Source organism: Nothobranchius furzeri, chromosome 19 (genome assembly GCF_043380555.1).
Source record: "Nothobranchius furzeri strain GRZ-AD chromosome 19, NfurGRZ-RIMD1, whole genome shotgun sequence".
Taxonomy (NCBI): domain Eukaryota; kingdom Metazoa; phylum Chordata; class Actinopteri; order Cyprinodontiformes; family Nothobranchiidae; genus Nothobranchius; species Nothobranchius furzeri.
Window position 1 is genome coordinate 8,633,961 of NC_091759.1, and position 25,207 is coordinate 8,659,167.

Below are 25,207 nucleotides of genomic sequence, written 5' to 3' on the forward strand. Positions count from 1 at the left end.
ACTTTTATCCGGCCAAGCATCCCTCTCGTCTGTGGCGTAGAGCCGTGCGGCCTCTGTGACATGATGCACGAGGTGTGTGGAGGCGATGAAAGGAAACAAACTCGTGCAAAATTTGATTGACCAAAGGTCTGTGATGTTAATTTTGTCTCACTAGGATTTGATCCCATCAACACATTCAAATCAATACATTTCCCATCAGCAGGGCGATGATCACGTGTTTTACTTCTATTTGCTTTGATCTGTGGATAAAAAAAATGAATAAACAAAAGAAAAATTAATTAATTACAAAACAGAAGCTCAAAAATGACAATTTATTTGTTTTAAGATTTTCAACAATAAAAACTGAATTTGTGCTGGAAGCCTAACAATTTATCTAGGTAATGAAAAAATAATCAGATAAGTGGCCGAAAAAAATATTTAATGAACTAGAAGGGACTTTCCCGCTGGTACAAGATAGTGTTCATGCTAATGTAAAAAAATGTCGTTAGAAGACCTGCCATCTAATTATTTAAGTGCATATTTAACTGATAATTATGCAAATCTTACGCAAAATTAGAGTGGCACACTTTCCAAATGAAAACGTTTTCTATGTTTTTAGCTAATAATTTAGCCAGGGTAAAACAAAACGCTCAGAAACGTAATGATGAATGATAAATGACCCGCACTTGAATAGCGCCTCTCAGAGTAAGGACTCCAAAGCACTTTACACTACAGTGTATCATTCATCCATTCACACACACATTTACACACTCATGATGATGAGCTGTGATGTAGCCACAGCTGCCCTGGGGCGCACTGACAGAGGCAAGGCTAGAGAGCACAGGCGCCACCAGTCCTTCTGACCACCACCAGCAGCCAAGGTGGGTTAAGTGTCTTGCCCAAGGACACAACAGCAGAATTCTCTGTCCGGAGCCAGGATTGAACCTGCAACCTTCTGATTACTGGACAACCCGCTCAACCTGTTGAGCTACTGCTGCCCCTACTGTAATGGCACACGTCCCATGGCCGACACTTGTTTTGATGTATAATTTGTGGGGTGCATTCTGCCGTTCGAGCCACATTAGCTTCCGCAAAAAATTAATATTACAGGTCAAGATACTGGCCACGTGCTGTAGAGGCCAAATAAAAATTTTTGGCTGACGTTGGGTGAACAACCCAAAATAATGATATTTAGGTTGAAAAACCTCAAAAAAAATTATATTTAGGTGATGTTTGCGTGAAAACCCCAAAATAATGATTTTTGGGTGACATTAAGGTAAATAACAAAATGTAAGGTTATGAAGTTCATTGTTTTCAACTCCATACAGCTGCCCCCTGTGCACAATAACACCGTGTAGAAAAACCAAGGTCGGTTGTTCCTCAGACTGTTTACATTCCAGGAGAAGAGTCCGAAGGAGAAGAAGAAACTTTACTTAATCAAAGTACTTTATTTGTGATTAAAATTATTAAGCAAAACAGATGTTGATCAACAATAATCAAGTGAATGATCTGTGAAATAAATATGTCATGAATTATGTTTAATGAAAACAGGACTACGGACTACGGCACAGACATACTGATCCTCATCTCCATAAAACGCATGACACATTGTTCCAACCAATCAGAGCTTTCGGCTGCCGCAGGAGAATCTGGTGTTGACTTCAAGTGTCCAATCCACTTTACTGAAACTTATCAACAATTCAGAGATATAAAACAAGGCAACGCCATTTTTAAGTCAGTTCCATTTTGACTTCAGTTCTATTCACCGTCATCCTAAAGAAAAGCGCAGCCTAGCCAGATGTGTTTTCTTTAAACTAAGAACTGTGAAGCGGGAGATTTTCGTCGTTTAACAACCAGACGACGTCCTTTCAAAATAAGAGCACCTGCTGACGCCGCCGAACGGTACCGGGGTCGACCCTCCAGACGGGCTTTGAAACGTTGTGATCGCTGCACCGACAGCTCCATCGTACATCCGAGGTCTCCAGACCTGGCATTTCCTGATCTACCTGGGAGACCCCCACTGGGTACGTACACGGCAAAATAGCGGCTCATGTCATCACTTTATAAGCCTCGTGATATCTAGTCATAACAAAGACGACCAGATTCATTGACGTCAGCCTAGAGAATCTGAACCAGACACACACACACACACACACACACACACACACACACACACACGCACCAACACAACATCCGAATCCATTCTCATCCATCACAGAGTAGTCCTGGTAGATTGTTTAGAATTTATAATTCAGAAATTAAAGATTCTCAAACGATCCCATCTCTCTCTCTTTTCTTGTCTCAAAGTCAATACAGAGTGTTTAATTCAACTCCCTGATGATAAAAACAGCCTATTCTTCTGTTTATAAAAAGTGAACTACCTACAGTGTATTAAAATACAACTTTAGATAGTTACATCACTTAAATTCCGTTACAAAAATAATGATATTATTCATGCATGTGTAAAACTGCTCCTTTAGAGGGCTTGCCACCTAATTACCCCTTAATTATGTGCACATTGAATTGATCATTGTGCAAATATTATGCAAATTTAAATTTGTCACAGCATCAAAATTAGAAACCTTTCAAAGTTATTTGCTAAATATTTCACCATTTTAAGTCTAACTGCTTAGAAAGGTAACAGCACACCTCCCGTGGCCGAGCCGCTTGTTTTGATATATAATTTGTGGGGGTGCACACAGCCGTACGAGCAGCGTTGTCTGCGGAAGAATAACAACAACGGTGATAAATATAGGTGATTAATGTCAAAACCCTCACAGGTGCATAGCAACAAGAGCCCTGCTTACTGCTGCAATTATTAAAGGGGTAGAAGCAAGTGTAATTAATTATAAGTGCAATTAATTAATTAAAAATATTTATTTAATTATTAAATTAATTAATTAATTAATTAATCAATCAAAGGGGTAGAAGCAAGAACACTACTACTGCTTCTACACTACTACTGCCACTACTACCACCACTACTACTGTACGGAACTTAGCTTATATGACATCACAAAGGCCAGTGACATAATCACTTAGCTGCATCACTGCATTACTCACTTCTCTGGAGGGATTCGATCAGACAGCATCTGACTTTGTGACAAGTTACGTGTTTTCACACTCCCACCACAGAATTTAATTTCTTATCTCAGGATGATTCAAGGAGCAGCAATGACGAGACAGCAGAGACGGCGAGCTGAGAAATACGCGCAACTCTCGTTTGACCCATCAAGGCTTGAGCAAATTATGCTTCTCACAGAAGAAAATAACAAACTGAAAAGCAAACTTGAAGAAACACAGGAGCACTTTAGCAAGGCTACAGGACTTCCACTTGAAGGATACCAGCTGAGACAACAGTGTATTAATTTGGAGAAACAGTTTCAGGCTTCTCAAAATCAGCTTATGGAAAGTGAGTCGATGCGCATAGCTGACAGAAACTACATTAGCGAACTTGTTCAGAACATTCAAAGCCTGCAATCTGAGCTGGAAATTGCAAAGACCAGTGACTGGAAACGAGTCGATGTTATAGCAGATGAAAAAGACACGTTGTTTAACGACATTTTAATCAAACTGAGGCACTATAAATGTGAAATTTTTGGTCTCCAGGCTGCCTTTAATGAGTTTAGTGGGTGGAAAGGTAAAATTAAAACCATACATGGTAAGACAGACGGCTTGACCAGCTCGATAAGTCACCTAGAGGCGAAACTAAGGGACCTGGTGAAAGAAGGTGACGACATGAGTGTTTCCAAACAAAACGACACCATGGTCTATTTGCCTTTATCAGAATTGAGTGATATAAAAGAGAGAAATTTAGGTTTAGAGTTTGAAATTAAAGACCTGACCACAAAGAATGATGAGAATGAAAGACTAATTCAGGAACTGAGAAAAAAATTGGAAAACAGTCACAGAGAAGAGGAATGCAAATCTTTCAAATCAACAATTGAAGAGTTGCAGACATCTGAGGCAGCGCTTCTAAAGGAGGTTTATGAGCTGAAGGAAACGCGCTCGATGTGCAATGAAAAGATTAATAGCCTTTCTCAAAACATCGAAAAGGCTGAGCGTGAGAAAATGAGTGCAGAGAAAATTTCTGAGGAGCTAAAACAGATAAACCAACAATTGCAGATAGTCTCCTCACTTAGGGACAGTAACCAAAAGAAGAAAGAGGTAAACATTCAAGAGTCTCACTTGCAGAAAACGATAAGTCTGCAGGGGCAACAGATCAAGCAAGATGATTTGGAGGGAAGAAATGAGATACATCAGTCTCTTAATGAAAAAAATAAGCTGAAAGAAGATTCTCAATCGTCTGAACTTCAGTTAAAATTAGATCAGTTAAAGGTGAAGCTAGAAAACAAACAAGAGCAGTACAAGAAGCTTCACAAAGACATCAGGAGTTTTGTGGAAACTGTTTCTGATAATGCAGGAATCTTACTGAATAAGAAGGAACCTTTCAGTAATCAGTTATCAACAGCCTTAGAAAACATCAAAGTTTATATAAATAACACATCGGAGGGCCTTGTTTCTCGCAGGAATTTACACAAAAAATTAACAGCGAAAGCCGCCGCCCTAAGGAAGGCAGAACAAGAGCTGGAGTCCAGTAATAAGGTTATAGATGAGCAGCGTATTCAGCTCGAGGAGATGAAACAAAGGCACAACACGGAACTAATGGAGCTGGAATTGGCTTCACAAGAAGAAATTACAAAATATATGAAGGAAATTAGCCAGCTGAAGGACGCAATTAAAACTGCAGAGTATGAGCTGGAATACTTAAAAAGTCCAGATTTTGAGCCAGACAAAGAACTCCCGAAAAAGGTGGAAGAACTGACTCAAGAGCTCCTGATTAGCAAGGAAAAGCAAAAACAGCTTCAGAGAATAAACGACAAGCAACAGAATGAATGTGAGGAGCTCAGGAAACAAATCAGTCAACTCAGCGCCGATGATGGGAAGTCAGGCTCTGAGGGAAAATTTGAAGAGATATTTTTGAAGGCAAAGCCTCTCAAACCGAAGAGGGTAAAAGCGCCTCTAAAGGAGAATGGAGGGGACAATGAAGTGCTTTCGCCAGGAAAAAAGGCTCCTAAATATCATGCAGGGATTCAGGAAACATCAAAGAATGAAGAAATATTTACAGACCCATGGTCTTCTGACTCTGATGATGACGTTCAAAAGAGCGTTTGCAATGAAATATATCCCAAAGAAGACAGTTGCTCCAAAATACCAAAAAAATTGGGGCCTGAGGTGGTAAAGATGGACACTTCTCCAAGGAAAACTGAAAATCAAGCCGAAACATCTGAAACCAGCAAAATAAGTGAACAAAGCCCACCATCCAGGTTCAACCCCAAACAACGACAAACCGTTTTACCTCCAGTGAGAAGCAGACATACTGGACTCCCCCAAAACGTTCTACCAGTTCCTACAGATGAATTTGAAAATAGCTTTGGGAATGTCAAATCTTCCAGGGCACAAAAATATACTAAATCTACAAATGAACTGGGGGCTGAAGCAAAAAAGAAGGACACTTCTCCAATGAAAACTGAAAAGGAGAAAGAGGTAATTTCATCTGAGAAAACGTCTTCCGGCGAGTTCTTGGATTCATTGTTGGAGGAATTTGGTTGTTCTGACGATATCATTGACGACAGATTGTTGCCAGGCTCCGATGGTGGCTATAGGAATGAAACATCTCCCAAGGAAGGCAAAAGCACGAAATCTACAAATGAACTGGTGGCTGAAGCAAAAAAGATGGACGCTTCTCCAATGAAAACTGAAAAGGATATTGAGTTATCTTTACCTGGGAGATGGTCTCCGAAAAATCAAGCCACAACATCTGAAACCAGCAAAATAAGTGAACAAAGCCCACCATCCAGGTTCAACCCCAAACAACGACAAACCGTTTTACCTCCAGTGAGAAGCAGACATACTGGACTCCCCCAAAACGTTCTACCAGTTCCTACAGATGAATTTGAAAATAGCTTTGGGAATGAAAACTCTTCCAGGGCACACACATATATAAAATCTACAAATGAACTGGGGGCTGAAGCAAAAAAGATGGACACTTCTCCAATGAAAACTGAAAAGGAGAAAGAGGTAATTTCATCTGAGAATATGTCTGACGACGAGTTCTTGGATTTATGGTTGAAGGAATTTGGTTGGTCTGATGATATCATTGACGACAGATTGTTGCCAGGCTCCGATGGTGGCTATAGGAATGAAACATCTCCCAAGGAGGCCAAAAGCACGAAATCTACAAATGAACTGGGGGCTGAAGCAAAAAAGATGGACACTTCTCCAATGAAAACTGAAAAGGATATTGAGTTATCTTTACCTGGGAGATGGTCTCCGAAAAATCAAGCCACAACATCTGAAACCAGCAAAATAAGTGAACAAAGCCCACCATCCAGGTTCAACCCCAAACAACGACAAACCGTTTTACCTCCAGTGAGAAGCAGACATACTGGACTCTCCCAAAATGTTCTACCAGTTCCTACAGATGAATTTGAAAATAGCTTTGGGAATGAAAAATCTTCCAGGGCACAAAAATATACTAAATCTACAAATGAACTGGGGGCTGAAGCAAAAAAGATGGACACTTCTCCAAGGAAAACTGAAAAGGATATTGAGTTATCTTTACCTGGGAGATGGTCTCCGAAAAATCAAGCCACAACATCTGAAAACAGCAAAATAAGTGAACAAAGCCCACCATCCAGGTTCAACCCCAAACAACGACAAACCGTTTTACCTCCAGTGAGAAGCAGACATACTGGACTCCCCCAAAACGTTCTACCAGTTCCTACAGATGAATTTGAAAATAGCTTTGGGAATGTCAAATCTTCCAGGGCACAAAAATATACTAAATCTACAAATGAACTGGGGGCTGAAGCAAAAAAGATGGACACTTCTCCAATGAAAACTGAAAAGGAGAAAGAGGTAATTTCATCTGAGAATATGTCTGACGACGAGTTCTTGGATTTATGGTTGAAGGAATTTGGTTGGTCTGATGATATCATTGACGACAGATTGTTGCCAGGCTCCGATGGTTGCTATAGGAATGAAACATCTCCCAAGGAGGCCAAAAGCACGAAATCTACAAATGAACTGGGGGCTGAAGCAAAAAAGATGGACACTTCTCCAAGGAAAACTGAAAAGGATATTGAGTTATCTTTACCTGGGAGATGGTCTCCGAAAAATCAAGCCACAACATCTGAAAACAGCAAAATAAGTGAACAAAGCCCACCATCCAGGTTCAATCCCAAACAACGACAAACCGTTTTACCTCCAGTGAGAAGCAGACATACTGGACTCTCCCAAAACGTTCTACCAGTTCCTACAGATGAATTTGAAAATAGCTTTGGGAATGTCAAATCTTCCAGGGCACAAAAATATACTAAATCTACAAATGAACTGGGGGCTGAAGCAAAAAAGAAGGACACTTCTCCAAGGAAAACTGAAAAGGAGAAAGAGTTTATTTCATCAGTGAAAAAGTCTCCCAAAGGTCGAGCAATGGCAGAGGTCTTGGATTCATTGTTGGAGGAATTTGGTTGTTCTGACGATATCATTGAAGACAGATTGTTGCCAGGCTCCGATGGTGGCTATAGGAATGAAACATCTCCCAAGGAAGCCAAAAGCACGAAATCTACAAATGAACTGGGGGCTGAAGCAAAAAAGATGGACACTTCTCCAAGGAAAACTGAAAAGGATATTGAGTTATTTTTACCTGGGAGATGGTCTCCGAAAAATCAAGCCACAACATCTGAAACCAGCAAAATAAGTGAACAAAGCCCACCATCCAGGTTCAACCCCAAACAACGACAAACCGTTTTACCTCCAGTGAGAAGCAGACATACTGGACTCTCCCAAAATGTTCTACCAGTTCCTACAGATGAATTTGAAAATAGCTTTGGGAATGAAAACTCTTCCAGGGCACACACATATATAAAATCTACAAATGAACTGGGGGCTGAAGCAAAAAAGATGGACAATTCTCCAATGAAAACTGAAAAGGAGAAAGAGGTAATTTCATCTGAGAATATGTCTCCCGGAGAGTTCTTGGATTTATGGTTGAAGGAATTTGGTTGGTCTGACGATATCATTGACGACAGATTGTTGCCAGGCTCCGATGGTGGCTATAGGAATGAAACATCTCCCAAGGAAGGCAAAAGCACGAAATCTACAAATGAACTGGGGGCTGAAGCAAAAAAGATGGACACTTCTCCAATGAAAACTGAAAAGGATATTGAGTTATCTTTACCTGGGAGATGGTCTCCGAAAAATCAAGCCACAACATCTGAAACCAGCAAAATAAGTGAACAAAGCCCACCATCCAGGTTCAACCCCAAACAACGACAAACCGTTTTACCTCCAGTGAGAAGCAGACATACTGGACTCCCCCAAAACGTTCTACCAGTTCCTACAGATGAATTTGAAAATAGCTTTGGGAATGAAAACTCTTCCAGGGCACAAAAATATACTAAATCTACAAATGAACTGGGGGCTGAAGCAAAAAAGATGGACACTTCTCCAATGAAAACTGAAAAGGAGAAAGAGGTAATTTCATCTGAGAATATGTCTGACGACGAGTTCTTGGATTTATGGTTGAAGGAATTTGGTTGGTCTGATGATATCATTGACGACAGATTGTTGCCAGGCTCCAATGGTGGCTATAGGAATGAAACATCTCCCAAGGAGGCCAAAAGCACGAAATCTACAAATGAACTGGGGGCTGAAGCAAAAAAGATGGACACTTCTCCAAGGAAAACTGAAAAGGATATTGAGTTATCTTTACCTGGGAGATGGTCTCCGAAAAATCAAGCCACAACATCTGAAAACAGCAAAATAAGTGAACAAAGCCCACCATCCAGGTTCAATCCCAGACGACGACAAACCGTTTTACCTCCAGTGAGAAGCAGACATACTGGACTCCCCCAAAACGTTCTACCAGTTCCTACAGATGAATTTGAAAATAGCTTTGGGAATGTCAAATCTTCCAGGGCACAAAAATATACAAAATCTACAAATGAACTGGGGGCTGAAGCAAAAAAGATGGACACTTCTCCAATGAAAACTGAAAAGGAGAAAGAGTTAATTTCATCAGTGAAAAAGTCTCCCAAAGGTCGAGCAATGGCAGAGGTCTTGGATTCATTGTTGGAGGAATTTGGTTGGCTTGACGATATCATTTAAGACAGATTGTTGCCAGGCTCCGATGGTGGCTATAGGAATGAAACATCTCCCAAGGAAGCCAAAAGCACGAAATCTACAAATGAACTGGGGGCTGAAGCAAAAAAGATGGACACTTCTCCAAAGAAAATTGGAAAGGAGAAGGAGTTAATTTCATCTTTGAAAAAGGTGGAGGCTGGTTCTGAGGATGTTGAGAAGAAGAAGAAGAAGAAAGTTACATTTCTATTAGAGCGCCACTCAAGATAAAAATCACGAGGCGCTTCACAAAATCAAAAAATGTAAAAATATAAAAAAGCATTTAGAAAATGTTTAAAAATATATTTTAAATTAGCAAAAATAGGCAATTGTGATTAAAAAATGTTAAGAAAGAGAGAGAGTGAACAGGAAAGAGGGAAATCAGTGGATCCTGAGGAAGGTGGAATAGGTGGGGAGAGCAGAATAAAGAGAGAGTAGTGAAGAAGGTCATACAAAAGCCAGCTTGAACAAGTGGGTCTTCAGCTGCTTTTTAAAGGAGTCCACTGAGGAAGGAACCACACACACCATCTGGTCTCAACCCCAAACCAAGACGGACCGTTCTACGTCCAATTAGAGGGAAACCTATTGAGCCAGTCACCAAGAACGTAAAGTGGAAACCCATTTTATAGGGGAAAAAAGCCTGAACTTCCTTCTATTTTGAAGGTGTTTCTTTTAGTTAGTTGTTAGTTAGTTACTTAGTTAGTTAGTTAGTTGTTATTTAGTTGTTAGTTAGTCAGTTAGTCAGTTAGTTAGTTAGTTGTTATTTAGTTGTTAGTTAGTCAGTCAGTTAGTTAGTTAGTTAGTTAGTTTTCTGTTTCAGTTTATATGACTCTTCCGTACATTTTTCACTGTAGAGCTACAATTATTCAGCAGTTTACTCAAATGTGGTGAAAGCATTCAGCTTGGAAAGGTCGGCTATGACTTTTTAGTTTTTAGTTCGTTAGTCAATAGATAAATCATTAGTTTGTTAGGTTTTAGATGAAGTACAATAAAAGCATGTCATGTTCCCGAGCTGAGGTGGGTGGCACCATCTCCACTCTAACTGTGATTGAGCTGATTGCCCTCAGGTGAGGAGCGGGGGGGGGGGGGCAGCTGCAGGAGATCCCAATCAGGAACTCGGGTTTAAAAGGAGGATGGAGACACCTCACTACGCCGGATGATTGCACCAGTTTAGGTAGCCCCAGCCCTTTGTACTCGTTCTTGTTTGCTCGCTTTGTCTCGTTATTGGATACTTGGATTTTGACCTCGGACTGTTTTTGGATTATCCCTTACGCCTGGTGTTTGTTTCCCTTCCTTCAGGATCCGCACTCAACCTGCTTCCCTCTCGCTGTTTTTGTACTCTGGACTCATACACCACGTCTCATCCTCCTCCGTTGTTCCTGTTGGCCCCTCTCTGCGACCTCACCCATCCCGGATCGCTCACCCTCTGCCCAGCGCTCACCTCGGCTCCCCCGCCTCCCCCATTCATCCCGAGCGCTACTTGGACTCGAGCTGCACCGCTCACTCCCACAGGACTTCCCTGTGCTATTTTTGTTCCCGTTTAATAATAAAGAACTTTACTTTTACTCAATCTGCCCGACGAGTATTGATTCTGCATGTCTTGGGTTAGACACTTACCTCGAGTCATGACAAAGCAATTCCATCAAGGGTGACTAAAAACCACGTCCCTTCCCTGACACACATTACCACATGTCCTCATCTTTGGGGGGGAAAAAAGCAACGCAAGGATTATGTCACAGAAAACACTTATCCAAATCATTACTGTGTCTCCTTGTGTGGCATAGGGGGTTTTCTCTGGGAGCTCCAGTTGACCCCCAACCAAAGAAAGAAGAGATTTCAGAAGGGACGAAGGTTTGTTAACAAAACTTCTCATGCATCATTAACCCTCTCAGGCTCCAAATAAGTTTTGATAAAAGGACGAACACTTCTGAGTTAAAAAATGCTCATGAAATATGTATGTGGAGTAACCAGGTGTCACGTTTAGGAGAGGGAGGCAGAGCACCAGGTATGAAACCTTATTAAACTCAGATGAGTTCAAGTCCACACAGCTGGCAACATCCTGGATAAACGTCCAACAGTTCTCAGGCTCACCATAATAACGGTACATCTGGGTCGTCTGCTGGGTCCTGGCTGGTTGGGTCATTCTGTCACGTTTAGGAGAGGGAGGTTTGGACCCAAGATGCAGAATCCCCAGAACGACTCGAGGCAGGAGTGGTTAAAGAAAATAAATTCCTTTATTTTAAGGAGGATGCGCCAAAAGTCGAAAAACACAAGAGCCAGACTAAGGCCCAGTCCACACGTAGCCGGGGATCTGCCAAAACGTAGATATTTTTCTATGTTTTGGCCTGTCATCCACACGAAAACTGAGTTTTTTCACACGAAAACTGATCTTTTTAAAAGCTCCGGCCAAAGGCCTAGTCCACACGTAGCCGGGTTTTTTTTAAAACGAATATCCGCCCCTCCAAAAACTTGCATCCACACCACCGCGTTTTAAAAACAGACTCTGTCCACACGTACCCGGATAAATACGTTGTTAAGGACATGCCAGACCTGTAGGCGGCAGTACTTCCTCTGTTCTTAACCTCGTCCTTTGTCTGTGGTCTTCTGCAAGGAGCAGTAATTCCTCTTGCAAAAACAAACAAGCAGAAAGCGCTTGGACAATTGATGGATCGGGTAGTGACAGAGCGCAGCTCTGAGGGCTTCCGTGATGCCGGCTAGTGTAAACACAGGTCGCACACGTGATGTCAGCATTTTTTTGTCGCGGAAAGTGACGCTGATGACCTTAAAACTCCGGTTTTGTCTGTCCACACGCAGACACCCAAAACGGAGAAAACGCAGATCTTCACTTTGGCCGGAGTTTTTAAAAAGATCCATTTTCGTGTGAAAAAACTCCGTTTTCGTGTGGATGACAGGCCAAAACGTAGAAAAATATCTACGTTTTGGCAGATCCCCGGCTACGTGTGGACAGGGCCAAAGTGAAGATCTGCGTTTTCTCCGTTTTGGGTGTCTGCGTGTGGACGGACAAAACCGGAGTTTTAAGGTCCGCAACGTCACTTTCTGCGACAAAAAAATGCTGACATCACGTGTGCGACCTGTGTTTACCCTAGCCGACAGCATGGATGCCCTCAGAGCTGCGCTCGCTTTATCAATTGTCCAAGCGCTTTTTGCTTGTTTGTTTTTGCAAGCGGAATTACTGCTCCTTGCGGAAGACCACAGACGAAGGACGAGGTTAAGAACGGGGGAAGTACTGCCGCCTACAGGTCTGGCATGTCCTTAACAACGTATTTATACGGGTACGTGTGGACAGAGTTTTTTATTAAAACGCGGTGGTGTGGATGCAAGTTTTTGGAGGGGCGGATATTCGTTTTAAAAAAAAACCCGGCTACGTGTGGACTAGGCCTAAATCTCAAAAACACACTGAACGCTCAAAAACAAAACAGAAGCTCACTCATGAGCACGGACTAGGAGAAACTCGAGAGAGACAGAACAACGCTGACACATGCAATGACCCAACAAACACTGAAGGACAAGCCAGGTTTTTAACACAGAGGGAAGCAATCAGGGGAACAGGTGACAGGTGAAATCAATTACCTACATGGGAAGGGAAAACCAAGCAGAGGGGAAGATAACATAACCTATAAAAACACTACATAACTAAACCTAGAAACTAAGGGCCAAGATAAACAACTAAGGACAAGAGGACTAAAGAAGACCAATTAACAAGTGGGGAAGGACACAAACACTAAAGGGAACAAATAAAATGAAAAGCTGAACCTATAGAAAATAAAACTACAGAGGGGTGACTAGGGGGGACCTGAGAGGCTGGAAAACACCAGGAGGAACATGAGGAGAACACAGAGGACAAACAAGAGGGGGCTGGGGACCAAGGGGACACAGAACATGACACCAGGTAGGTAAGTTTTAACTAGGGCCCGACCGATATGCTTTTTTTGGGACCGATACAGATATAAAACTTTTAACAAAAGGCCAATATAATGGCCGATAAATCTCCCTCACAAAAAAAAAAAGAAATAAAAATAAAAATTTTCTTAAGCTTAAACCCTTCATTCTCTGCCTATTTGATGCAAACTTATTTCTCTATTACACACCAAAGAACTGTCTCAATAACTCACTAGGGTTTCCAAGTAATGCAAATAAGATTTATTTAGCAGATCTCAAAAACAACAGAACAAACAAACTCAGTCACAGCATAAATCTATCATTCAAGTTTTTTCTTGTAAACTGTGGTTTCCACAAATATATTTTAACTTAAAGGAATATTCCACCACTCAGTCAAATTGTGTCTTGTTAAGATCCCCCAGAGTTAGACAAGTCAGAAAAAGTATTTTATAACCAGCCCAATATGATCTGGCAGCAGGTGGTTTTCTTAGTTTAGCATAAAACAATGTAAGTGAATTCACATATACTGTAGTGTTTTTTATGTAGGTGAATGCAAGCCTTCCCTTCCATTGCTTTATGCTAAAACAACTGGTTACAAAATGTTTTTTCTGACTTAGCTAACTCTGGGGAATCTAACAACACGCACAAGTTTAGGGACAGAAGATCCTTATAAGAATAATAAAATAATAAAAATGTAGCAATAAATAAAATGTAATGCTTGTGCTTTGTAACAAAGTAACACTCTTTGGAAGTAAACTTGGTGAACCTATTCACAAAAATTATTCATAAAGCTGGCGCCATCTGCTGGACAGGTAACGCAATATCGGCCGTCTTTTTGGCCGATAGCCGATAGTGTTAATGACCTTAATATCGGCCGATAATATCGGCCGGCCGATATATCGGTGGGGCCCTAGTTTTAACTGCTGCAAATCTGCATCGTCTGCCTCCAGAGGGTTAATACGTCAGCAGTGGACAGATTTTCTGCATTATGACAACAGCTAAGTTCATGGTGAGGACCCAAACTCTTTTATCCATCAGCCTCATGTATCTTATTTACTGTGGTTCTGTCAAAGCGTCAGGTGTCACAGAAGAAACTGTCTTTGGGTCAAATATTTACAGCTTCACAAAGACATGCCGCCAAGATGAAAGGTGAAATCAACTAGGTTAGAGGTTCATAGGCAGCATTTTAAAGAGCTTATAACATCTTTGAATGAGATGGTGAAAAATTCTGAGGATATCATGGTGGCTGCAGACAACCGGGCATTCACAGTCTTAGTATTGTTGAATCTTTCTGCAGTTTTTGACACTGTTCAGAACCATGTGAGGATCTCTGTAACTGTCCTAGACTGGTTTAGATCGTACCTTTCTAACAGAAGTTACAGGTGTATGAACTTAATCGTACACACACACATGTATATATATATATATATATATATATATATATATATATATACATATATACAGTGGGGCAAAAAAGTATTTAGTCAGCCACCGATTGTGCAAGTTCTCCCACTTAAAATGATGACAGAGGTCAGTAATTTTCATCATAGGTACACATCAACTGTGAGAGACAGAATGTGAAAAAAAAATCCATGAATTCACATGGCAGGATTTTTAAAGAATTTATTTGTAAATCAGCGATGAAAAATAAGTATTTGGTCACTTCAAACAAGGAAAATCTCTGGCTCTCACAGACCTGTAACGTCTTCTTTAAGAAGCTTCTCTGTCCTCCACTCGTTACCTGTATTAATGGCACCTGTTTGAACTCATTATCTGTATAAAAGACACCTGTCCACAGCCTCAAACAGTCAGACTCCAAACTCCACTATGGCCAAGACCAAAGAGCTTTCGAAGGACACCAGGAAAAGAATTGTAGACCTGCACAAGACTGGGAAGAGTGAATCTACAATAGGCAAGCAGCTTGGTGTGAAAAAATCAACTGTGGGAGCAATTATCAGAAAATGGAAGACATACAAGACCACTGATAATCTCCCTCGATCTGGGGCTCCACGCAAGATCTCATTCCGTGGGGTCAAAATGATCATGAGAACGGTGAGCAAGAATCCCAGAACCACACGGGGGGACCTGGTGAATGACCTGCAGAGAGCTGGGACCACAGTAACAAAGGTCACCATCAGTAACACACTACAACGGCAGGGAATCAAATCCTGCAGTGCCAGACGTGTTCCGCTGCTGAAGCCAGTGCATGTCCAGTCCCGTCTGAAGTTTGCCAGAGAGCACATGGATGATACAGCAGAGGATTGGGAGAATGTCATGTGGTCAGATGAAACCAAAGTAGAACTTTTTGGTATAAACTCAACTCGTCGTGTTTGGAGGAAGAAGAATACTGAGTTGCATCCCAAGAACACCATACCTACTGTGAAGCATGGAGGTGGGAACATCATGCTTTGGGGCTGTTTTTCTGCTACGGGGACAGGACAACTGATCCGTGTTAAGGACAGAATGAATGGGGCCATGTATTGTGAGATTCTGAGCCAAAACCTCCTTCCATCAGTGAGAGCTTTGAAGATGAAACGTGGCTGGGTCTTCCAACACGACAATGATCCCAAACACACCACCCGGGCAACACAGGAGTGGCTCCGTAAGAAGCATTTGAAAGTCCTGGAGTGGCCTAGCCAGTCTCCAGACCTCAACCCCATAGAAAATCTGTGGAGGGAGTTGAAAGTCCGTGTTGCTCGGCGACAGCCCCAAAACATGACTGCTCTCGAGAAGATCTGCATGGAGGAATGGGCCAAAATACCAGCTACTGTGTGTGCAAACCTGGTAAAGACCTATAGTAATCGTTTGACCTCTGTTATTGCCAACAAAGGTTATGTTACAAAGTATTGAGTTGAATTTTTGTTATTGACCAAATACTTATTTTCCACCCTGATTTACAAATAAATTCTTTAAAAATCCTGCCATGTGAAGTCATGGATTTTTTTTTCACATTCTGTCTCTCACAGTTGATGTGTACCTATGATGAAAATTACTGACCTCTGTCATCATTTTAGGTGGGAGAACTTGCACAATCGGTGGCTGACTAAATACTTTTTTGCCCCACTGTATATATGTATATATATATATAAGGATTCTGACTTTTGTATACGGTCTGAATCTATCAGCTGTCACCAGCTGGCTAGAAGATAACTTCCTTCAGTTAAACTCTGAAAAGACTAAATGTCTGATCATCTATAGCAGTGGTTCCCAAACTTATTTAGCCGCGCACCCCCTTCTATGTCCCGACGATGTCGACGCACCCCCCAGCCCCCACATCAGGGCATGGCTATATTATATATGGTCAAGCTAAACAGACAGGGTTAAAAAAATATGATCGACCTTTTTCCCCATCACTTTCATTTTTTAAATAGTAATTAAAAACATTCGATACCATTACAATTTCCTTTGATTTAATTTTAAATAAATATTTAGAGTGCCCAGGTAGCACATAAACAATGCAATTTAACAGTTTTCTTAAAGTAGGAACGTTTAACCTGTGCGGCCAGAGCGCTCTCCTTCCTTCTGCTCTGCGTAAACCTGAACTGGTCACCTACTTGTGCGTAATCAAATGTATATAGGGGAGATGATGGAAACGATATAGCCATGAGGTTCACTTTTGCCTCTGACCGACTTATTGCTGTTTTATGGTGTGGCTGAATCTGCGATCCGCTGCCACGCGGACTGGAATAACAAATGCTGCAGTAAAAGGAGTTGTGGCAGGTTCGGAGTCACTGGCTGGAGCGGACCCGGCTTTAATACGTCATCCCAAAATAGAAGCTAATATCTTAATTTGACCTGGAATGAAAAATGTTATAAAACCTCTTAAAAGCTTTTATCACAGAGGAGGCAGTGCTCATGTCTTCAGTCTGGCGGCGCGCCGGAGTTTACGCAGCGTGCGCTCTTATTGAATGTGTGTGTGTGTGTGCGCGTGCGCGCACATGAGCCGCTCCAGTCACCGCGTCTCGTTATTGGCGCTATTTAAACCAAAGTTGTAAAACTACTTCTGCCCAGCCCTGATGTGCTCACATGTGCACCCGTGAGCCGTGGTTCCGCTGGAACGCGTCTGACCTCTGACAGACGCACTCTGAACTTCAGATCTTCAGCGCTGTTAATAGCCTGAATGGGAATCATTTCTTGATTCATTTTGTTACATCCACAATGTTCTGTGTGTGAGGTTTACAATGACAGAACACCTCATGAGACAGGGTGTTAATTACAATCTGCCAGAATGACTCGCCACCTTCAGATTTCTCCAACACCGTTAAAAATGATCAAATACGGAACATATCGGCGTGCGCAGGCCAGAGCGCTGAAGCTCGGCGCATTGTTATTATGAAGCTAGGGCACATGTGGAGGACACGCGCGCAAAAATATACTTGTTTTTAATTACATTTATTGGGCCCACTTACTTTTTCTTAAGCCCACCCACAAATGAGTTTCTGGCTACGCTAATGGTGACATTTGACAGACTTCTCTGAGCTCCGCAGCCATTACACTTTTCACCTCGCGCACCCCCTAGCGGCAGCTCGCGCACCCCCGGGGGTGGGTGCACCACACTTTGGGAATCCCTGATCTATAGTAAGGCCCTTTCTGACCTCAGTAGCTCAGGAAGTAGAGCGGGTTGTCCAGGACCGCAGAACATCGTTAAAAACTCTAAGAAGGGCATTCTCAGTACTATGACCGGGAGGGAACCCTGATTGCAAAGGGTCTAAAATGTTAAAAGTGTTAAAAATGTTGTGATTTTAATTATCTTTCAATTATTTCATGACATTTTATTTAGTTCTTGGGATGATTTAATGACTACATGTTGTTTTGTTGATCTCTGTGAAACACTGATTTTTCTTTCCTTGATAAGTGCTATATAAATAACTTTTACTTACTGACAACTGCAGAAATTTGAATTAAGTTTGAAAAATCTCAAATCCCTAAAAATCTAACAGGTGGCAGCTGAACCATTTTTAGGCAGACTGAATATTTTTTCCAGATATTCACCACTATACATCTATTTAACGTCTCAGATGAGCAGCATATTTTAAAACATCACTTTCTTTAGTGTCCCTAAACTTTTTGATTTTGAAACATCTACATCAGTGTCGCCACCATGAAAAGCAAAATGAAACCACCCTGAAGTTAGTTTTAGGTTGTATATATGACAGACAAGTTAATCCTGGTTTTTAATGTTTCACAAAGTTGTGACACGATACAGCAGATCTGATCATCTTTTTGTGTTGCTGCTCATCACAGACATACAGTTGAAAATATATAACAGATTTCACTTTAAGTAACTTCACCCCAGAACTGTTCTATTAGATTATAGAGATAGTTTCCATATTTAATATCATTATTTTGATGGGGACATTTGTAGATGTGACAATAGCTTCCACATCATGAGACTTAATGAAATTTTGTTTTGACATTTCATTTTTAGATGGTGTTCTCTCTTTTTAGTGTGAAATTGTTCCAGAGATGTTGTTGTACTTTACCTCAAGTTCTACCATTGTTTACTGAGATACCAATTTCACTTGTTTTTTTAGAACATTTGCAGTGGTTTCTAGTATAAATAAATGCCTTGTAAGTCCATCTCTTTGGGTAAAAATGCTCTGATGCTCCTGTTTCAGGGAAGAGAAGTTAGTTTGAAGAGAGGGCAAGAAACGGCAGGATTGAATACCCTATAGGGAGTCTAAGTCACTTCTGCACCATGGGTCCCCGGCAAAAACAAAAAATTAATGCAAGTTAACAGGGCTAAAAACGTTATTTTATATTCCACTTTGCCTTACGCCCTGGATCACACATATGTTGTACTGCAATTTAAATGAAAGTAATGGTGGGCGTTTCGACCACGCCAGTCACGTACTTTGAGATTTATTAGCTTGTAAACGTTTTATATATATATATGTGTATATATATATATATATATACATATTGAAACACACTAACACATTTCTTTCTCTATCTTCTTTGTCAGTAAAGCTGCCACACCTGGTTTATGTAAGTCAAACCTTTAGTTTAGCTGCATGTAAAAACTTTAATTGATTTTTTGTCTTACCACTTTTATTTTTCAAATAGGTTTATTAAAATATTCCAAGATTAATGTGTAATGTTTATTATGATATAGATGAAGATCGTGTTACGAACCAGCAAGTGGCGGTGTTGCCTTTGTTTCCAGCCCACTCTCATCCAAACATATTTGCAGTGCGCAGTTTTTTTTGTTTAAAACTTTTTAAGAAAAAAAACTTCTATTAAAATTTAAAGTTATTTGAGCATTATAACTACACTCAAACAAATTAAAAACAACGAAAGATAACACAATGTTCCATTAAATAAAGAAAAAGAAAAACGTTGCGCTTCTATTCCAAAGTTTACTACTCCTAATCGATGTGTCAAGCTGAACTCTCGCGATACTTGCAGCAGTAGCTGAGCCCAGGAGCTGTTTGTTGAAGACTTGTCATGTCAACAAAAGAGAAAAACTACTACCAAACAGGTAACTCCGTGTTTTACCCGGGTTGTAAACGTGATTTAAACCGTGTTACCTGGCCATACTGGGCGGGTCAGCCAAAGCGCTCCAAAATAAGGTGAAAGCTGTGTGAAGTTACGATCTCTAGCGACTTTGTGTGAGCTAATTAACAGGTTGTTTGATTGAAAACACCTGGTGAAACACAAGTAAAACCCTGAATAGCATTTAAAATAGACTCACCTAGTTAAGAAAACCGCGGAAGCGTGTCTTAAACCGCCCAAAATAACTTACATTTAATGCTAAAATGTTAGCAAACAGTCATCTGTGGAGTTAGGGTGATTGTAGCTAATCTAACAGCTGCTGAGCTTTTAGATTAGTGCTGATGCTGAAACTGGATAAATAATTCAGCTGTAATAGCTTTAAATATTATTTCTATACGTATCTGTGTCATTTAATTTAAGAAACACAAACTACTTGCATATTATGCATAATAAACATGTTTGAACTCTTTTTTAAAGTTATTTTAATTTCTCTATTCCCAAATTAAAGGCATGTGAATGTGAGCAGATGTGGATTAGCCTGAAAGGAGACAATCCAGACCTGAATCTGTGCCTGCAGCATCTTCACCTGCTGTCTCCATGACGACCCCTCCTCTGGTGCCTCCCTTTGGTGGTCAGCCTCCTCATCCTCCTCAGCAGCAGCAGCAGCAGGCCCAGGCAGCACGAGATGTCAACACGTCCTCCTTGTGTCGCTATGGAGAGGAGACAGTCCAAGACATTGTCCTCAGGACGATGGAGATCTTTCAGCTCCTCAGGAACATGCAGGTCTGCCTCATCGCGTCTCCGCCTTTCATTCCTGCTTACGTTTTCCTAATAAGATCCTAAATTTGGGTAAAAATTCCAAATGTATTGAAAGCCTTTACAAAGCAATATTCACTTTTGCACATAAACAGGAGATCTCCACAAGAAAGAAGCATGTTTTCCCACCAAAATAAGTTTTCCTTTGATGTTATTTGTACACTTAAATGAAAAGCAAACATTTTGAGCAAGATCATCCTAAGTGTCATCAGATCATTCTTCAGCACCATCAGTAAAGCTGTAAGTGGTTATTTGTAATTTTCTTCTCATTTATCTTACAACCAAAATGTGTCAAGAATAATGTCGAGTTTTGCTCAACAGCTACATTAAATCAATGACACTGATCAGTGACTGCTCTTCAAAATGCAGACACGCTGTCAGTAACACAGTAGAAATGAAATATTCAAAGGTAATTTACAGAGAAGGAAGCACGAAGAGGAGAGAAGATATTTTTAGGTTGGTTACTAGGAACATTTATATCAGTTTTCACTTTTTGTAAATTCTCCAATCACTCTGAGGACAGCAGTAGCTCAGGAGTTGGAGCGAGTTGTCCAGTAATCGAAAGGTTGCAGGTTCAATCCCGGCTCCGACCACAGAATGTTGGTGGTGATCGGAGGGGCCGGTGGTGCCAGTGTTCGACAGGCCATACCTCTATCAGTGCGCCCCAGGGTAGCTGTGGCTACATCGTAGCTCATCATCACCAGCGTGTGGATGTGTGTGTGCATGGGTAGATGACTGAGTTGCGCAGCACCTTGGGGTGTGTGTGTGTGTGTGTAGAACCCTAAAGGCGCTATACAAATACAGGCCATTTAATGAGACGATCTTTGTGTTTGACACACTGAACCAGTTAAACAGATCTGTGCTGAAAAACGTACCAAAACACACTTTTTTCAGAACATTATTGAACCAAGGTATAAGTATACAAAGAAACAAATTCTATACAAACTTGAACAAAAACATACACCAGAGGGTCCACTATAGAAATATTACAGCAAAACGGACACAATATACAGTGAAACTGGGAGCGGAGCGCCCTCTAGTGGCTATTTCCAGTACATGTTTTAAGTCGTCTTCCTCAAACATGTTTGTTACATTGCTGGTGCGTGTTCATTTATTATTATTATTTTTATTTTTATTTTTAGATGTGTTTAGTTATTTGGTGTTTAAGAAAACACAGGTACTACATGCAGGTGTGCAGGAACATGGTGCCCGTAAAGGAGAAAGTTTAGCTTTATTTTTGAATAACTTGGGAAGCCTGGTCCATCTTTATAAGGTGATTCGTGCTGTTCCCTTAATAAATGGGTTTCTGAAATTATTTGCATTTATTATTCAGAGTCTCATTAACTTTCGCATTGAGCTGGGCGACAAGGACCAAAACTTAAATCTATTTTCTTCCTGTAATATATTTACAAAACATCAGTTTAGAATGAAAGTTACATGTGACATTTGAGACGAGAGCTGTTTATTTGTAATTAATTTATTATCTATTTAAAATAATTAAAATTCCATATGCGGCAACCTGCGGTGAGCCATTTTATAAAATTCTAAATAAAACTAATAAATAAATAATACGCCAATTTGCAATAGGCTGCAGATTACACGCATGCGGGTCTTGCTGGTATTAAAGCTGTTAGCGGTAAACCTGAATCACCCAGATCGGTGAGTAGGAGATGATATTTGGTAGCTTCTGGAGTGTTTTGGCTGCTGCAGGCCCCCTTACCTGTTATCCTGTTACGTGGGTGGGGCTGGGACTTTGGTGAAACACGAATGTCCCCCCAAACATTAAACATGAAGCTGGAAGTTTAGGACAGAACAGCTAGAAAAAGCTAAAGTTTTTTTTATGAATCAAGAGAACATCTTTTCTGTGAGTTTAGTCAGAAAACCATCAACCGGACACAACTGTGTGCTGTAAGTTTATAGCAAGGTACACTTTACTGGGTTTTCTTGTCTCATCAGAAAATATATTGATATTTTTTAAAAGCTGGAGACATTGTCCTGTCCTAATGTCACACTCAATCCATGAACGCTCATTGTGTTACAGAGGAAATGAAAATAAGGCACTAGTCTGTGATCTAACGCTGGATAAATGATATTTTTCCATTTTGAAAAACTTTTTTTTGTTGCTCACACTGGAACAAAAAGAGCTGTGAGTAACAAAGAAGCTACAAACAGCCTTTTCTCTTCTTGCCCTGCATACTCAAGTATATTCAGTTTATTGTTCTTCAAGGTCACTCTGTTATCTAAAATGCTGAATTTCTGAATCACTAATGGAGTCCTGTGTTCATTTCTGATGGCGCGTGGCACAGTTCCTGTTCAGCTCTGCTGTGGCCATCTAAAAGAAGAGGTCAGCTGGAGTTTAGTGTGTGTGTGTGTGTGTGTGTGTCTGCATCGTCCTCAGAGACACTCGTCCTGCAGCGTGTCCAAATCACAGCCAAACAAGCACGCTTCAGAATCCACAAACAGCGTTGTTATGACTCGTCTCTTTAGACCAGACTGTCTCACCAATAAGAACAGTTCTCTCTCTCTCTTTCTGTCTCACTGTCTGTGCTGCGCTTGCCCTGCAGGCAGGCTTGTTCATGCTGTGTAGGATGTTTATAATCAGACGCTGCTGCCCCCAGAGGCTTGTCGATCTTCTGAATAAAAGCGCGCCTTGTTACTTTTTAACACCCGTTGTAGTCAGAATCCTGCAAAGTAAAGAAAACATTGCGATGTGGTGGAAAATCTTTATCTGTTGATGCTGCTGGGTTTCATGTTACTGGCTTTGAATGTGGATTTCATTTATGAATGCATGTTTAACACTTTGTGCTTCTCTTCAGTTGCCTAACGGAGTCACCTACCATCCCAACACCCATCAGGACCGGCTGGGGAAACTCCAGGAGCATCTACGAATGCTTTCTGTTCTCTTTCGCAAGCTGCGCCTCGTCTACGACAAATGCAGCGAGAACTGTGCCGGGCTGGACCCCATACCGCCAGAGGTGAGACCAGGAGACACAGATACATGTCAAGATGGTGATAATGATTTGTTATAAACCAGAGAGGAACAAGGATGGGTTTTCAGCAAGATGCCTTTTCTGAAGGCTTAATAAAATATATTTTTCAATAATAACCTCAACTTCTTTTTAAGTCTCTTCATATCAGATGAAAACAGTGATTTCAGCTAGTGGCACTGGTTTTATGGTCTTAGTTAAAAGCTCTTCGTCGCTTGTTTTTTCAGTAAATCTGCTGTGGCCTCTTCTTTGGGGTAGAAAAGCCCAAGGGTGATATGTAAAACAAATGCAGATGGATACTCTTGCATGGGTGAAGTTTAGACACTTTATGGGACACACACACACACACACACGCACGCGCACGCACGCACGCACGCACGCACATACCAAAAATTGATTACAGTGTCCTGGTCTTCTGTAAAGGGTTAAATTTTCCTAAATATAACTTTATTTATTATCTCGGTGTTATTAGTGCCATCACAGGATGCTGGGTGTCTTCCACTTTCATAAACACCTCAAAAATGGCAACAAATGATCATTTCCCTTGCCAAAAATTGATTACAGTGTCCTGGTCACCTGGTCACTGATGTTGATACAACAACGTTCACTTATTTAGCTTCACAGGTCGCCGTGTCTCTATAAACGACATCTGTCGAGTCTGTTTATGTTTATTTATTTGGAAGACACTTTTATCCAAAGCGACGTACAATTGTTAACCTATAGGGCATGTTGTGATCTGTGGGAGTACGCGGAGGAAACCCACGCATGCATGGGAAGAACATGCAACTCCACCAGTGGCGGCTGGTGAAAAATATTTTTGGTGGGGCTGCACTATTTTTTTTTAAACAAACTTGTGCTTTCTGAGCTTTGTGCACAACTTCACTATTTCCTGAATTAAGCACAGCTCTTTTATTTCCTGTCTTACATCATTGGACAAACTGATTAATCCAGGTGTGTCTGACTATTGGCACGCTGCCTTGCAGACCAAGGTTGAAAAATACTGCATTAAATTGCACATAAAATAACACAACCATAAATGGTAAATAGGCAATGCAAGAGGCAAGTAACAAAAACATTTTGTTTAATTTCAACATTTGAGTGAACACGAAAAATTATGAACAGGTCACTGTTACAGTAATGGTAGTAAACACCACTTAGACAAAATGCCAGAAATGTACACTGTTAGGACTTATGGAAAGTGGAAACACTTTCATAGGAAATAATGTCATCAGTATCCTCTTACAAATGCCATATTTCCCACTTTTTGGGACAAATCAGAAATGTTTCATTGTCCCAAAAGCTGGGAAATTTGTTTGCTGCAGCAGAAGTGTAACAAGTAAAATGGAATCAGATTGATGTATGTACAAATTTACATGAAATACACATTTACATGATTAAATATATATAATAGGTATGTGTGTTGAAATTAGTTTTTACAGTTATTGCACATTAAACATGTTATTAAACAAATGTCCCGGTTTGTGGGACAACCAAGGATTTCTGATTCTGATTGTCTTGTTTACAGAAATGTAATGTACAGCTTACCTCTGCACCCAGCTGCTGTTCTCCCTGTCCAAACGTCCTCCGTTTCTTTGTTGGCTGCTGCATTGATGCGCTGCATTTCTCAGTCAGAGAATGAATGGAGTCCCCAATGAGACACAAGTTCCACATCCACCTTCTGTGGATCCCAGCCGTTTTGAATAACAAACACGGAAAGCAAGATAACGCATTAGCGTGATTGCATCCAGCTAGCCACTGCTTCCTGGTGTACCAATTTTGGGAGAAGCGTCGTGTGTACAGTTTACCCTTCTCCTTGTCCTGCTGGCTTATCTTTACGTCGGGCTGATC

At 40.9% G+C, this 25,207-nt stretch overlaps 2 protein-coding genes across 3 annotated transcripts in view; both read left to right on the forward strand.

Moving 5' to 3' along the window:
• Positions 1-1,780: 1,780 nt before the first annotated feature.
• Positions 1,781-25,207, forward strand: part of med30 (mediator complex subunit 30) — a 101,220-nt gene continuing 77,793 nt past the window's right edge. Inside the window, exons 1-3 of one of the 2 annotated variants that reach the window (XM_070547606.1) lie at positions 1,781-2,003; positions 20,065-20,339; positions 23,189-23,347. In XM_070547606.1, the coding sequence (XP_070403707.1) occupies positions 20,154-20,339; positions 23,189-23,347 (345 nt within the window). In that variant the 5' untranslated portion in view covers positions 1,781-2,003; positions 20,065-20,153. Of the gene's footprint in view, positions 2,004-19,420; positions 19,543-20,064; positions 20,340-23,188; positions 23,348-25,207 lie in introns of those variants that run through there. The other variant, XM_015973494.3, reaches the window with a different exon arrangement.
• Positions 2,016-10,726, forward strand: LOC129164573 (uncharacterized). The gene is made up of 2 exons (XM_054745056.2): positions 2,016-10,335; positions 10,461-10,726. Exon 1 carries the CDS (start codon positions 3,135-3,137, stop codon positions 9,147-9,149), a length of 6,015 nt encoding a protein of 2,004 aa, XP_054601031.2. The 5' UTR covers positions 2,016-3,134; the 3' UTR covers positions 9,150-10,335; positions 10,461-10,726.

Excerpts from the sequence above, each read along its gene's own strand:
- LOC129164573 (XM_054745056.2), top strand. The coding sequence starts at position 3,135 with ATGATTCAAGGAGCAGCAATGACGAGACAGCAGAGACGGCGAGCTGAG.